Source organism: Ylistrum balloti, unplaced genomic scaffold (genome assembly GCF_031769215.1).
Source record: "Ylistrum balloti isolate Yb309-2 unplaced genomic scaffold, AGI_CSIRO_Ybal_v1 Utg369892, whole genome shotgun sequence".
In the NCBI taxonomy this organism is placed as follows: Eukaryota; Metazoa; Mollusca; class Bivalvia; order Pectinida; family Pectinidae; genus Ylistrum; species Ylistrum balloti.
In genome coordinates this window covers 1,265,006-1,281,708 of record NW_026782024.1, presented here as the reverse complement: position 1 = coordinate 1,281,708, position 16,703 = coordinate 1,265,006, and the positions used below count along the sequence as shown (strand labels likewise).

The 16,703-nt window shown below is 33.8% G+C and overlaps 1 protein-coding gene across 1 annotated transcript; it reads right to left on the bottom strand.

Annotated features, from left to right (window-relative positions):
* Positions 1-1,912: 1,912 nt before the first annotated feature.
* LOC132546477 (RING-type E3 ubiquitin-protein ligase PPIL2-like) lies at positions 1,913-15,852 on the bottom strand. The gene is made up of 20 exons (XM_060210195.1): positions 15,810-15,852; positions 14,567-14,671; positions 14,094-14,156; positions 13,045-13,096; positions 12,680-12,731; positions 11,426-11,517; positions 10,360-10,449; positions 9,887-9,962; positions 9,547-9,647; positions 9,297-9,341; positions 8,819-8,894; positions 7,977-8,083; positions 7,248-7,337; positions 6,920-6,953; positions 6,045-6,162; positions 5,114-5,170; positions 4,501-4,570; positions 4,066-4,128; positions 3,680-3,828; positions 1,913-2,494 (listed from the first exon to the last, which is right to left on the bottom strand). Exons 1-20 carry the CDS (start codon positions 15,839-15,841, stop codon positions 2,404-2,406), a joined length of 1,563 nt encoding a protein of 520 aa, XP_060066178.1. The 5' UTR covers positions 15,842-15,852; the 3' UTR covers positions 1,913-2,403.
* Positions 15,853-16,703: the final 851 nt, after the last annotated feature.

Here is a 16,703-nt window from a genome sequence, read left to right as displayed (position 1 = left end):
TAGGTATATACTCTGGGATTCGCGTGTCAAGTTTCTTCTGAAAGTTTCTGGTGAAGGTAAAGACCTAGTCTCTTCATCCAGGTCATTCTACATGGGAGACGAGGATATAAAAAGGAGTTGGTAAGAGAAAGTCTGTATTGTGGGATTCTGTAATTATTGTTATTATTGAAAGTTTAGGAGGTAGAAGTGAACAGACCGTTTTTGATTATAAACAAGAAACATTTAAGATGACGGCAGACCGGTGGTAATTTGTTTTTTTCCAATTTCAAAGAATCCATTTCTGAACATGCATCCCACTTTACACTGGTGAAGCAGGAATAGCATGGTCGAGAAATGGAAACAACATCGTGGAGAGCCGCCCCTGTTTTAAGCTGCCTTTCATTTTAAAATGCTGGTGGTCATGTCGGATGGTCAATAAATCATTTTCGTTTGAAGACAAGGCATCACCAATAAGATGAAGGCACCGACAATGTCTTTGTGAACTGCTTTGATAAGTTCTTCCACAAATGCAGCTTCTAATGAAAATAAACAAGTCAGCCAAAGGAAGGACACAATTTGTTCCCATAGCTATATCAATTGTCTTTGGATCTCACCACCAAACTGGACTAAGTTACTACAACAGGTAACCCAAGAATAGGGTCTGCTGTATGCCACTGCATGTTCGTAAAAGGCATACTCTGCAGGTTTTCTTCAGTATCTTCTACTGAGGTGACATTAAGAGACAAAAACAAAATTGCTGTTTCCCATTGCAACACTTAGGATATTGATATCTACCAGTGGTGCAGAATCTCCTACAAGATCATGTACTGCGGGTACATCAGGAAAATCTGCAGAAGTTCTCTTGGCCTTGGTTCCTCGGCTGGCATCTTTACTTGGAGGTTCACATTCAAATAAAGTAATTCTGTCCATAAATTGGCTCTTGTAACAAATTAGGTATACCTAACTACCCTTTAGTTTGTGGTCCACTTGATTATGTTTTTAAGTCAGTTGTTGTTCATCATTTCTGTATCTATGTGGTCAATAGTGACCTTTCACTGCAATATTTTTGTTCCACACAATCAATTGTTTGAAGTTTAGCACCTATCATTTGCATATTTTACATACAAATAATAATGGGTTTGATTGGTAGTAGATAGTCTTGAAATTTCAGGGGAGCATTTAGTCCCTGCTTTGTCTTTGTCCTTTCATGTTCATAGCATAACCTTGCCCACAGTCAAGAAATGATACATACATTGATCATACTAAATCAATGTGTTCTTTACCAATGTTAGGGTCCAACAATCCCTTAATTACAGTTACTGTCCTTTGTTAAAATTTTGTATCTGGAGCAATTTCTAAGTAAGAGAAATTAATCTAAAGAGTCAGTTTAACACTGGGAAGGTAGAAAATTAAATACCACAATTAAAGGTCCTAGATATCAAACATTACACACATTAAAGGTGTTTCCTGTCATATGTGCATGTCATGTGGGCTTTAATGCCTCACTTATATCACATTGCTGTTCTGAATTTCCTGCAATTGTGTTTCTACTCTTTATCATGATGTTTCAAGGGGAAAAATAATGGATACCCAATGAGTATTTCAACAGATCCAATTTACAAAAGTAAACTCGGTTTTTATTTTGATTGTTTATTTTTCTTTCACCTTCAGAATATGCACCATCGCACCATCTCGGTCCCCCATCACACATCTCAGGAAGCATACCTCTTATAACACACAGCATCTCAGTCCCCCTATCACACATCTCGAGGAGCATATCCCTGTAGTTATCAGATCACGATGGAGTGGTTTCCATCATTAAGACATTAACAATCCTCACTAAGGCTGACACAGACCTTCCTTACCTATAACTCTAAAGAGTTTCCAAGGCTGTAACAGTTGTATGTCCAGTAAAACATTTTACACTGTCACATTATAAACTGTCCATGTTGAAGTTTTTCAAGAATATCAATTTATTTAATGTGTTTTAAGGATCAAATCCATTCCCCATAAAGATAATATATTATCCTATCTAAGTGAATCTCCCTTGCATCCAATCATGATCTTTATCATTATAGCAATTAAAGATACCTTTATCGTGGACATCTATCTACATCATTTACATTCAATTCCCATCTCAAATAGCGGACACGATTTATTCAAAACAGTTCTCTAGACTAAATTCTCTGACAAGTTATTATGTTATGTATTCTATATTCATGTCAACTTCCTTCGGAGTAATTTTTCCAGACACGACAGTTTGTTGATGCCACTCTTACTACATAAAAGTATATCTTAAATAGTCCAGCGGACACTTCACCAAGAAGTGACAGTTTTCACTTGGAGCAGGGCTTTTGTGGAACCAAATGTTTTGGTAATTTTCCTTGATTGTTCAGGTTTTCAGATTTTCAGTGGTGAATCGCCTCACCAGGAACTGAAGTTTCCAAACTGAACTCCAGTAACTTTACTTTTCTTAGCACTTTCTGCTGGTTCTGATGATTCTACTGGCCTCTTCCTACAACAATCAAATCAAATCTTTATAACTGGTTCATCATAATTCCCTGGAATTGTTATTAAACCTTATCTAATATCAAATTCATGAAACTTTAACCTCTTCTCGTTGATCATGAATGCTATATTTTTGTAGTATACAATAATATTATATGTATATGGTTGTAGAAAAATATGATTCAATGATCTGTACTCGATGAGGTTAGGAAAAATTTCCAACATACCTAATATTACTATCAGCATGTTTCAAGTCAATTTTAGTATTCAGGGAGATTAAAATGATCAAATTCATGAAAGTCTTTCCATGGTTTTATTTCTGAAAAACATCAGTTATTTGTCACACTAAAGAGAAGGATCTTGTGTGCCAACCATTGGCTGATCCTCCTTGACCTTTGCTTCTCTATTATCTATTGTACTGACAATTTAATAATTAATGAATCCCATCAAACCCAAAATGGCAGCCACCTTATCACAATCTATATGTTGCATGCAATACAGTGGCTGATTTTAGAAGATGTTGCTAAAGTTTTGAAATCTGTTCAGTTGTAATTAGAAACAGCACTAACAAACTGAATTCATCAAAATACAAAATGGCAGCTGGTGGTGTTTGATTGTACTTAAATGTGACATGTAAGACAAGGACTCATATTTCACTTGTCCAGTTCATTTCAAAATGTCCATTCAGCAGTTCTTTTGAAATAATGATTACCAAACTTTGAAAATCAAAATCCAAAATGGCCACTGTCTACCATCTAAACATATGATTAACTAAAATGTGACACTTACATTTTTTTTTCTGAAGAAATTTCTATACAACGAACCACTTAAGGAGTCATTTAATTTAATTAAATAATTACAGGAGAAATTAATAATTCTAGTCACCAAGTACAGAATACTTGTTCTGTGGACCCTTTTATCCAGACTGATTTGTGTATTTTCTCAGGCATTTACTTTCCTTCTTTAGCAAAGAAAATTAGAATTTAGACACCATACACAGTATAAACAATATCCAGTCCGTGTGTACTTCAGAAACCATACTTACTAAATACAACCTTACAGAAATCATATTTTTAAAATTATTGTACCGACTAACAAAATACATGAAAATTGTTCTGAAAGTTGCACTATAACATATATGTTTCAGACTTTTCACTTGAAGAAACAAGTTACAGTATCTTTGTATACTTACAATGTACTTGGGTTAATGTACTTGCCAACACCAGACTTGAAGGCTCTAGGTTTATCAGTAACGACTGGTTTTCCCCGAAGATTTCTTTTTCTTTGTTCCTCTTTCTCATCAACATCTTTCTGCTTCGCACTGTCCCTTTCCTGCTGCAGCTGAATTCACACAGTAAAATGATTAGTATACTTTCAGTTGTTAAACAGTGCCCTCCTTGTGTATTTAGAATCAGTATATTATGGGTTTAATGAGATGTATCTGTAGGGAACAGACACAATGCCATGGTAACATATTTAATGATCTTACACCAGATTTCATAAATTAACATAAAAACTAATTTTACAGTATGGTGAATTTAAAGATCATTATAAAACTTTTCAATATGAGAATTTTACCATTTCATCTGCCTCGTCATATGGGTTGACATAGATGACACATTCCTCTATCTTTATTTCCTCCTGAAACAATAAAATCGATATTTTTCTGTTTTACTCAAAAACCATCAACTGTTAACTTTCAGATTATAACACTTATAGATATATAAACCCTCGATATTTTGGCTAATGAGACAAACAGGGAATACAAAGTATATGAAGTGTTGTTTTTATGTGATTTATCCTGCAACAGTCAGTGTCATTAATGACGTCATGATTATTGTGACGTCAGGTGCTGGCATCATGATTATTGTGATGTCAGGTGCTGGCGTCATGATTATTGTGATGTCAGGTGCAGCCTGAACTGGTATACTAGGTATCAGTGCTTATGATAAAGTGACCTGTATATTTGATGAACAAGGTGATATAACACCAATACCAGAAGTGAATACCAACCTTAGGTCGATCTTTCTTGTCTGTTTCCACTTTTTCCATTTTATCTAATGTATCTAGTCCACCTACCACCCTGAAAAGAACAAATGTAGATAAATTTACACTCATCTCAACTATTTTTCTTGTCCACATTTCACCTGAAGTCTTAAACAAACTCCTTCAAAATCTTTGAATTTTGTGGAGCAAGGACATAAATTTCTTATCATAGTAAATGTGATCTTGTCTTTAATTTTCTTGTATTTAAAAACATATGAGTTTTATGATCTTAGGATAAGAAGTTGAGTCTGATGACACCTAAATTCTGTTTATAGTAGCCCTGCCCCGACCCTACACAGCAGAAACACACATTCACATTCAAACCAGAGGTATTGTTTGTGAACATATACATAAACTTTTATGAAAATATCTAAACTCTACATTTTCACTTGATATGTTTTCTGACACTCGGAGCTTAACCTAACTTCTTAATGTAATGACGTAGACACAGATTGAAAAAGTTCATTTCTATTACTGATTTAGTTCTATTATTACTGCAAGACAAAATTGAAAAATTTTTGCAAATATTTTGAATTTTTTTTTTCATTTTCAAAACATCAAATTTCATTTTAATACTTACTTGCCAAACACAGCATGCTTTCCATCTAAATGATTTGCCGATCGATATGTGAAAAAACTGAAATCACATTTAAAAATCAGTCAGTAAAGTAATAATAATAATTAATCTCATACCACAGCTTCAAAAATCAGGAGTAGGACATTCAAAATTGTAATTTGCACTTTTTACAGCAAAAATATAAGATAAAGATATGATTGGTAGATAAAATGTTAGATATATATGTTGTACGTCTTGTTATATAGAATGGTATCAACTAGTGAAGATATCTAGGGAAAGATAGCTCATAACATACAGGGCATCTAGATCTGTAGTAGGAAAAAAAATAAACTAAAATAAAACTGATGGAATCATGTAAAAGTGTAGTACAGGTGGAAATTGACAAGTAACAAGATACTACAGGTGGAAATTTATACAGGTAACAGTTTAGTGTACAGATGAAAGTTTACTACAGGTAGAAATACACTTGGAATATACAGTACAGGTAGAAACACTGAAGAGTAACAGTACAGTACAGGTAGAAGCATTGACAAGTAACAAGATACTACAGGTGGAAATTTATACAGGTAACAGTACAGTACAGGTAGACATATATATGTTAGGTAATAGTACAGTACAGGTAGACATATATATGTTAGGTAATAGTACAGTACAGGTAGACATATATATGTTAGGTAATAGTACAGTACAGGTAGACATATATATATGTCAGGTAACAGTACAGTACAGGTAGAAATATATATGTCAGGTAACCCATTGTGAAAGTACAGTACCACTGATAACTGAAACTTACAATCTTTACAATAGATAGTGATGGTACAACTTTTTATTGTATCATCGTGATCAAAAGAAACAGGTGAATATGACGTTGACACATGTAGTTTTGTTAAAATGAGGTAAGTGTATCAAAGAGGTGGTTTGACGAGTAACTTACAATTGTGATTTGTTTGTATTTGGTCCACTGTTAGCCATACTCAGTACCCCTCGACCAGTGTGTTTCAAGTTGGGCTTCAGTTCATCTGCAAATGGCTTCCCCCATATTGATTGTCCACCTGTTGTAAACATAATATTAAACTGTATCATTTCAAATGTGATGTTTTAGATTATGCAACATTTTAAAATCAAGATCAAGGCAATTTTGCATTGATGAACACCTGTATGATGATAGCCTGTAACAGGACAAGCATCTGATTAATGTTCTAGGTAATACAGCAACTTATTTAAGGTCAAGTGCTGGCCACATTCATCTTATATAAACATGTATATTCATCCTGTAAAACCAACTTTACTAAATCTTGACATTTACATCTTAAATCATCTAATGAAATCAAGACCAATGAAATAGATATAGGTTTTAAGCTTGTGTTCCCATCCCTTAAGTATTATATGTATATGTGATTGTTGAATATTGAATAAAAATATTGTTAAACTAAGACCAACTTTAAATACTCATCCATTGAAATCAATGCTTAATAAATCTTGACCTTAATTGAATCATCCAATGAAATCAATGCTTACTTATTCTTTACCTTGTGATAAATAATTATCGAATAAAGGAGAGTGTTAAAGTCAAAATCTTGAAATCAAAATACATATTAATTTTTCTAAACATTTACAAATTTACAGAGATACAGGTTATGGATGCTGTCAGAAACCAAGTACATTTAAACAAGAGATAGGTAAACATACTTGGTTCCCATCAGAAGAATTTTTTAGTTATCTGTTAGACTTTCCCTTCCTTTTTTGTGTTTTCTTTATCTAATAGGTAAATACACAAATGAAATTTTCTGCAGACACGTAAACACCTACCAAGTCCAGTACCTTCTGGATCACCTCCCTGTATCTGTAATACAAAAACAAGAATGGTGATTTTAGAATTTGTTATAAGCTGAAATTAAGGACAAATCACATTTTATATGTGGAAAAAAGTAGTCGTTGTAATGGCAGATGCATAGATATCATTTATAACTCTTGTTAATACCGGCTACAATATACCACTTGGGTACAGATAATGTAACCCTTGTAAGTACTAGCCGCGATATACCATTTGGCTAGAGATAAGTTTCTTGAACCACAAGAATACAGGTATGAATGGTGAATTTTGTATATGGTCTGTCCGTGACCTTGCCATACTCACAATGAAGTTGCGTATGGATCGATGGAATACAGTTCCAGTGTAGTAGCCACTAGCACAGAGCTTCAGGAAGTTGTGACATGTCCTTGGCACCTAACAAAGACAACCAATAACTTTAATGAAGTGACATTTTACCAATATTACAGTGTCTAGCGTAATTCAAGTTTGTAAATTATGACGTTACTAACAGACTACATCATTGTAACCTGTGTATCATATGACTTCAACTGTAAATAACATGCATATTTGATAGGTAGAAATAGTATATACCGGTAAGTCTGGTATTTTGAGAAGTTACTCAGTTCTGAGGATGGCATAACTAGTCTGCCGAAACATGTCAACTATTCAAACCGTTTTAATTCTTCCTACGGGTGTTGTCTGGGCCTCTATATTTGCTATTTAAACATCATTGAACCAGACCCCTGTATTCCACTAGGAACCCATCCTAGGAAGACTGCCGATATTACTGAATCTACAAGACCTGACGCTGGGTCTTTTTTTCTGTAATATTACAAAATGTTCTGAATTTTGAATTGCAAATTTAGATAACCAACATTAACTTGACACTCAATCAGACTTACAACTCTGTACTTTGAATGACATACATTTGATGATTTGAACTTTCTTCTATATAAAGGATAATAGGACTAGGTTGATAATAAATGGTATGAAATCTACCAAATATCCAGCTTAGCATAAATTACCATCACCATTCCTTAACTGAAGCCTTACCTGGTGACAGTAAAGTTCTATGTTCAGTTCACCCAAATTGGTCACAATCTTCAGATAACCTTTCTTTTTCACCCTCTCATATCGCAGTAGGTCTTCATCAATAATGGCTGACAGAGAAAAACAGAATGCCATTATCTTAAGATTTGTAGAACCAATGTCATTCTTCTTGTAAAGATAGCGCAGGTTTCGTTATCCCTTGCTTGGATACCTCCAGGTATGCAGTACAATTAAAGGATAGTAGGAACTAAAAGGTAAGAATCAATCACAACAAGCTCAGGATAATGAAATCAGTAACTATCACTTATGTCTACCAGTTTTGTTCGAACATGTGGGCTTCTTCAGGACCTTGAGAAACCCACATGTTCAGGCAAAACCAGTAGACATAAGTAATAAAGATACTAACTGAGCTTGTTGTGATTGACTATTACGTTTTAGTATGTTATCATTGTTTGATTCTATATAGCAGCAACAGATGTTGAAAACGCTTCACTCCTTGTATAGATAAGGAGGTCTCTAATACCTGGTTTGTCAGAGGTAGCAATAGCCAAGTGGTAACGGTGGTTTTATCTGACGGAAGAGTCAACCGGCAAAAATCTGACCTACAATGTGACCACTAATTTCTAAGTGCGGGGTAAGGTTAGAAACTGGTTCTGGTTTGTCAGAGATACCTGGATGTGATAAATCCAAAGTGTGGGGATATATGGCAGATTTCACTTGTGCCTGGTAATTGTTAAGAAATGAAAAAGGCCTTAGTAAACAGATAGAGTCACAAATTCAAGGAAATCTGACAGGTAAACCTAACATCTTAAGGACAAGGAAAACATATTTTTCACAAGACAAACCTGCTTCATGTGAAGTAGCTGGTGCCATGGCAGTTGAGGTAAAGGACGCTGCTACCCGTCCTGTGGAGTAGTGAGCCTGAAAATAGACAAAGGATTGTATAATGACACATCATATAATATCACAGGCCAGATCAGTTTAAACTTCATAATGACCATGAATTCGACCAATATTTTAAAACAGTAGGCTTACAACTGTCAAACTGACCATTGTGGCTATTTATCCTCATTTGTCTGCTAATTTTAATATTCTCCTCATTACAAATCAGCTATTAACATTCATTTGTTACATATACCATACCATGAAAAGTTTTCAATGATCATGATCTCTAATCTATCAGTGTCTTAGGTATGATTGGATCAGAGCATACATGCATACAGAAATCACACTTACTCTTATAACTGTGATCTAGGGATATCCTAGGATCATTTGAAAGCTTGAATCAAGTCATTCATCAATAACTAGTATACATATACTTACAGCATTTAATGAGTCAGCCATGGGCTTCTCTTCTGGTGTCTTTTCCTGAAAAATTAGAAAAATATGAATTTTTAGGTATCCAATGAAACTACTTTTGTAAACATCCTCTTATTTCTCACATTGAAGATTCCTCTCGAGTTGTGTTCAATTGGCCTTAATTTACTTTCCCCTTCAACATTACATGTGTCCTCTATTGTTTAGTAGAACCCTCTAGCTACAAAATATTGCAAAAGTCGTCTCCCTTGCCTACCATGGGTTTATATTGTCTTTCAAGTTCATCTAATGCCTCCGCAGTTTCAGCATTAAGGGCTTTCAGATGGTAACGTGGATTCTTCTTTGCAATTTCTTCATCTGTAAAAGGTTCATTCATTGTTTAATGCCCATCGATACGAATACTTTACTTAAAATAAAATTTTCAGTGAGATACTATATTTTTTGTGTATATAATACTTGCATCTATGAACAAAATTCATAGTTAAAAAGTTTTTATAGGAAACATTGACTTAGTGTAATTGAATTAGAAGTAACTTATACAAAGTAACTTCTTTTACTAACGTTATCTTCAGTTTATAGAGTTACAAGTTACATACCTTCATCACCAACCTTGAGATTATGTTTGAGATGGTGAAATGAACTGATGTTGAACTTTTCAAGATTTGTCGGGTCCTATAATAATTAAAGATCCATGTCAAAAATTTTCACAAATGAAATGTCCATGATAAAGTACAAATTTTTGTGAACTCATTGTTTTTTTTTCTCTAAAAACAAAAGAATAGCTGACATTTGTCATTGGTCTTTAAAGCATAGCAATGACAGTATTTACGAAGATGAGAATAAAGAAATGAAATAAAGAGTGTTATTACAATGTAAGAAGGAATAAGTGAGTATAGATAAAATTGTCTTCTGCCTCCTAGAATTTTCTACACTAAGTAATGATGACTTTGGTCAATACCTGGAAATTATAATTAACAAACACTTCTACAAATGTCACAAAGGTTCTCAATATCACTTATGAAATAAGGCTGCTACAGGAATTAGTAAAACTGTTAATAATCAGTGGTACCTGTATTGTTATGATGTCTGATCTTGTAAATTCCTCATCTGTCACAAGATCTCTGTAATACTTGGGTTTGATGTTCAGTCTTTCAATTGCCTGTCACAGAAACCATGGCAACAATTACTATAATCAACACAATATGTACATCACAGAAACCATGGCAACAATCACTATGATCAACACAGTATGTACATCACAGAAACCATGGCAACAATTACTATGATCAACACAGTATGTACATCACAGAAACCATGGCAACAATCACTATGATCAACACAGTATGTACATCACAGAAACCATGGCAACAATTACTATGATCAACACAGTATGTCCATCACAGAAACCATGGCAACAATCACTATGGTCAACACAGTATGTACATCACAGAAACCATGGTAACAATTACTATAATCAACACAGTATGTACATCACAGAAACCATGGCAACAATCACTCTAATCAACACAGTATGTACATCACAGAAACCATGGTAACAATTACTATAATCAACACAGTATGTACATCACAGAAACCATGGCAACAATCACTCTAATCAACACAGTATGTACATCACAGAAACCATGGTAACAATTACTATAATCAACACAGTATGTACATCACAGAAACCATGGCAACAATCACTCTAATCAACACAGTATGTACATCACAGAAACCATGGAAACAAACACAATACTCAAAATGATATATGACATCACAGAAAGAATGCAATGTTGTTTCGAACTATAAAGCACACATTGATCTACGACTAAAATCACCTTTATCTTATGGTCAATAACACAGTAAATAACAAATCACCTTTATCTTATGGTCAATAACACAATAAATAACAAATCACCTTTATCTTATGGTTAATAACACAGTAAATAACAAACTCTGTACAAACATCACATCATACATTATATCCAGGCTTCATGGACATGTGTAAACAGCACACAAATATGTGTCTGAATTGATTTTTTCATTTTATCATTTAATGATTTTTAGAATTGAACTGATTTAGATATAAAAAGACAACTTCAACATAACAAATTTCATGGTTTTCAGGTGCTTACCTCATGAGCAAATACATTGCCACTCGTCCTTATCGCAGATATGTGTGTGTTTTCATTGAAAATTTTAAATGTCACTGGGCAATGGTATTTTCCTGATGAGAGAAAAAAAAAACATTTTTTATGAAAGGAGTAAAAAGTTTTGAATTTTGGTGCTGTGAATGTTCCATTCATTTTTTGTACATACAAAATATATCATAATCATTCAAAATAGAACCAAGAAGAGCTCATATAACTGATATCCAATAAACGTTACACAGTATTGTCATTACCAAGAGATAAAGACAATGATAATTACATCATGACTGAGCTTTAATTTTGACCTTAGCTATAAAATATTTATACTGCTTTTCTGTTGATGGCTAGGCTAGCTGGCTGCAACATGTAAACCACAAATAAATCCACAGAAATCAGATGCAGAAATTTGATTTATGTCATTTTTATTATACAGTATTGTTCATAAATCTGGCTTCAGATGCTGGTTCTCTTCTTTTTCTTCATTCTATTCCCATATCTATAGGGTTCTTTACACCACTAGGTATCCCTATGGAAACACACCACTAGGTATCCCCATGGAAACACACCACTAGGTATCCCTATGGAAATACACCACTAGGTATCCCCATGGAAACACACCACTAGGTATCCCCATGAAAAAACACCAGTAGGTATCCCTGTGAAAATACACCAGTAGGTATCCCTGTGAAAATACACCAGTAGGTATCCCCATGAAAGTACACAACTAGGTGTCCCCATGAAAGTACACCACTAGGTATCCCCATGAAAATACACCACTAGGTATCCCTATGGAAACACACCACTAGGTATCCCCATGAAAACACACCACTAGGTATCCCCATGGAAACACACCACTAGGTATCCCCATGAAAACACACCACTAGGTATCCCCATGGAAACACACCACTAGGTATCCCTATGGACACAACTATGTGTATCCCCATGAAACACACCACTAGGTATCCCCATGGAAAATACCCCATGGAAAAACACCACTAGGTATCCCTATGGAAACACACCACTAGGTATCCCCATGAAAATACACCACTAGGTATCCCTATGGAAACACACCACTAGGTATCCCCATGAAAACACACCACTAGGTATCCCCATGAAAAAACACCAGTAAGTATCCCTGTGAAAATACACCACTAGGTATCCCCATGAAAATACACCACTCCGTATCCCCCTCTCTTGTCAACAGGTTACACATTTGAGGGATTTGTAAACTTTACCTACCTTCAGAATTTTTGCTGAAATTGAGTTTTATTAGCTGTTTGGCAGTCATTTTCTGAAAGAAAAAATCTCTGTAATGCATTTGCTCACTTTCGAACTTAAACTGTGTACCAGCATATTGAATTCATGTTTGTCACAGTCAACAACGAAAAGTCAGAACATGTACATAGTAACTCAAAACATTGTTATAATATCTTCGAAAAAATCAAAACTATTTTATTCCACTAGAAAATTTAAGATTAATTGTCAGTATAAAAAAAAATGAAAAATTACATCTTTCTTTGATAGGAAGTTTCAGATTATTTCTTCATATATATTGTCAAGTTACCAGGTAATACCACTTTATCAACAAAGTTATTCTGATTTACCTCCCCTGTGACTGGACTAATGCCGTACTTCTTCAGAAAGGGAACAATGTTCCTATCAACAAAACCAAAATAAATGTTCAGAAATAATCATAGTTAACAATGTGTTACAACATTTTTCATTCCTCACTACTACAGTCACAGAGAGAACTGGAGTGTTGTTTGTCAGTCTGGGACTAAAGGTTAGTATTGTGCTTGTCTTTCTGGAACTAAAGATGTGTAAAATGCATTCAGTTCATCTGTATGTGATGAGAAGTTTGTATTCCATATATCTGCCTGGAACCAAAGCCTTACATTCTGTTTGTCAGTCTGTGACAAAAGGTTTGTATGCTGCTCATCTGTTTTAAACTATAGGTTTGTATTCTGCTTGTCTGTCGGAACTATATGTTTGTATTCTGTTTGATCGTCTGGGACTAAAGGTTTGTATTTTGTCTGTCTGGAACTACACATATATATTCTATTCATTTCTCTGGGACTAAAGGTTTAATTTTTTTTTCTGTTTGGAACTATAGGTTTGTATTCTGTTTGTTTGTCTGGCACAAACATAACTTAGTCTATATTCTGTTTATCTGTCCAGGACTTTAGACTTATATTCTTTTTGTCTGTCTGGGACTAAAGATTTCTATTCTTATTATCTGTCTGGGACTTAAAGAATGTAGTCTGTCTGTCTGTATGTCTGTCTGTCTGTGTGTCTATCTCTTGACACTTGTATACCAATATCTCTTTTTATGTTGATGAAGTATAACAAACCAATATAAGTATGGTCCATGTTCCACTATGATGTGTTGATAGTTCTGACATTTTGATCAATTTGAAGTAGAATTTTTAGAATTTGTCCACATGTAATATAAGAGGAACAAAACAACATTAGCTGCATTGTTATTTTTACCTTGCTTTTCTTTAGGGGAGGATGGGGAGAGGAGCTGAGAGAAGAGATTTATATTGGGTAGTGTTAGGGTTTGTGCCAGGACCACCATTATGGCTATTACACATCAAAAATTCTAATCTGATCTCAAGCAATAGTACTTAATCATTTATATAAATATTCTTACATTAGATCAAATATTATTCCTTCTTTTGTGCAAAGTGGATTTTCAAATGGCTGCATGGACAGACTGAAAGATGAAAAGAAAACTTAGTTATTCTAGTTACAGACTTGGATACTGGAAAATACAAAATATACAGTATATATGCATACTCTACATAAATAGAGTACTACAAAGGCAGCACAGTTACAGTTGTAGAAAACCAAACAGTGTTTAGAATGTGTTTCTAAACAATTATCATATTGGTCAAGTATGGTGGTTAAACACTTCACTGTAATTGTCTTTAATTAGTTACACTGATGTAAGATTTATAAATAACATATGTAAAACTTCAAGCAGACTGAGAATACAGCAACAAATATCAGGAACTATTTCATCTTACATCAGTACACTGCATCATGAGAGGAAAAATGAGTCCTCTAGTAATGAAGAATTGACTTCAATTATAGTCAAGTTTTAAAAATATGTATATTATTCACCTGCAGCAGGAGAAAGGAAGTCGTCTGAATCGCGACTTTTCTCCCAGGGACTTGTCTCCCTTGTAACCACCATATGTTGTCTTCCATTCTGTAGTGGTCAGATAACTATGGATACAAAAATAAACAAGAACACAATGTGTTAATAATATAACAAAGGAGTCAGTCTTTATAAAACAAATCAACCCCAGATTTATTGTATGTGGAGAAACATGTAAAATAAATTTAACAGAACTAACATATTTTCATCTTACCTTTAAAGGGTGACATATATAAAGCAACAAACAGAAAGTGCTCCATTGGATATTCACCATATTCATATAAGTTATAAACAGAAACCTTCATTCCCAGTAGCTACCAACCATTCCAAGAAAAACAAATATATGATCTGGCATACAAGTATGTCTTCTTCCTCAAATTTCCTAATTGTGAATCTTCCTTAGATTTATATTAAAGAACAGACATTTCAGTAACCATTTGAAACATGTTATCCTGATACAATCTGACGATTTATTTTTTCTTTGAAATAGAAAAGACTAAAATATGCATCTTCCAAAACTGGTTTTAGTTATTACAAAACTTTTGTTCAATAACATTTTTAAGACATTCCAGTTTTCAATAGTAAAAGTCTCTCATCATCAATCGTGTGTCAACAGAAGACATATTCTTTGGTAATTTATCACAGAAAGGAAGATACTGTCTCCATCTTCATTGAAAACTATTTGTCAAAGTCACATATCAGTATTACCATCAGTCACGATCGAGACAGATTTAAATTTACATCAAATCTGTTAAACACTCCCAGTGCACTGGAAGGAGATTAAAATACTTCATCATCATTTGTGAGGTAATAACCGTAGAGTAAAATCTGATCGTACAGGCCTAGGTAAATTTTGTATTTGCTGTTGGAAATTCCATTAAGCTTACAGTTTTTCAAAGAGGGTTAATGAAATGAACTATTAGACCTAAGCAGACCAATACTAACAAACCATGAAAAAGATCGACGATTCGTGTCGATCTATATTTTCAAAAGTTTATTAATAAAAAAAAAGGAAGGGGAAATAAAAACGTTTGGAAACTAAATTATTTGTCAAGTCTACAAGTCATTTTCATGAAGTTCGTCTCCTGTAGCCAAGCAGTGTTTATGGTATATGCTGGGAGTGAATGATAGTCAGTTCTAGTCCCAGTGTTTAATTGATCATTATCTAGTCAAGGTATCTGAAGTAAACATTCACAGAAAACCTACAGTTTATCTTTCTGATGCTGTTTCTTTCCCATCGCTACTTCTGTGGTAGTTGCCGGAAGTAAACACAGGATCGTGATTTAGATTCCGGGCTGATTCTGCTAAAATAATCTCATTGGCTGAAATTTCATATGTGTTTTATTTTTAGAAAAGCACATGTTGACGAACATATAATAGTTAATGCGACTCCGCCACGCGACACGAGGAAAATGAAAATGTTGATAACTGCTAATCAAATTCAAACGTCATAATTTGATACAAAATATAAAAGGAAATGGTCTCCAACAAGATAGAAATAAATTTGTAATTCTGTTTAAAACGTTTCATTTGAAAAATTGTTCAATATAATCTGGTTAATTGATGCATTCCCCCAAGCTAACCAATACCCTAGTAAGATGAAAATTGATGGTATAACAATAAATATTTAATGAAGGTAATAAATACAGTTGACAATCAAAGCTTTAATTTTATCATCTAGTTCTAGCTATGAAATCATATAAATATATTACCGATATGCAAGATCAACATTTTAGTATAACAATCACAAGTTACAGATGATATATCATCATTTATCCTCCCAGTCAAATTAATGGCTTTATATGCCAAAACTGAATTACCAAAACAGCAGTATAGATAAATGACACCTTGTTAATTAGCACTGTATAAATAGGTTTTAGTAGTAGATGCAGTATGTACCTGTTGATGAATGGAACTACAGCTCCTAAGTCTTACAGAAAGAGCTATAAAAAAAAAAAAAAAAAAAATCTAGAAACTTTGGTTGATCAAAATTGGCTTATCATAATAATATGTATGTTGAACAAATGTTGAATTCTGAAATCAATCAAATTGATAATTTAGTATTTAGGATATAATTTGAAAAAAAATTGAATACATACA

Coding starts and splice junctions, on each gene's coding strand:
- LOC132546477 (XM_060210195.1), bottom strand. CDS start 15,841: ATGGGAAAGAAACAGCATCAGAAAGATAAACT. Junction 12,732..13,044: donor TTAGTCCAGTCACAGGGGAG/GTAAATCAGAAT, acceptor TTTTTCTTTCAG/AAAATGACTGCCAAACAGCT. Junction 9,342..9,546: donor AAAGACAATATAAACCCATG/GTAGGCAAGGGA, acceptor CTAATTTTTCAG/GAAAAGACACCAGAAGAGAA.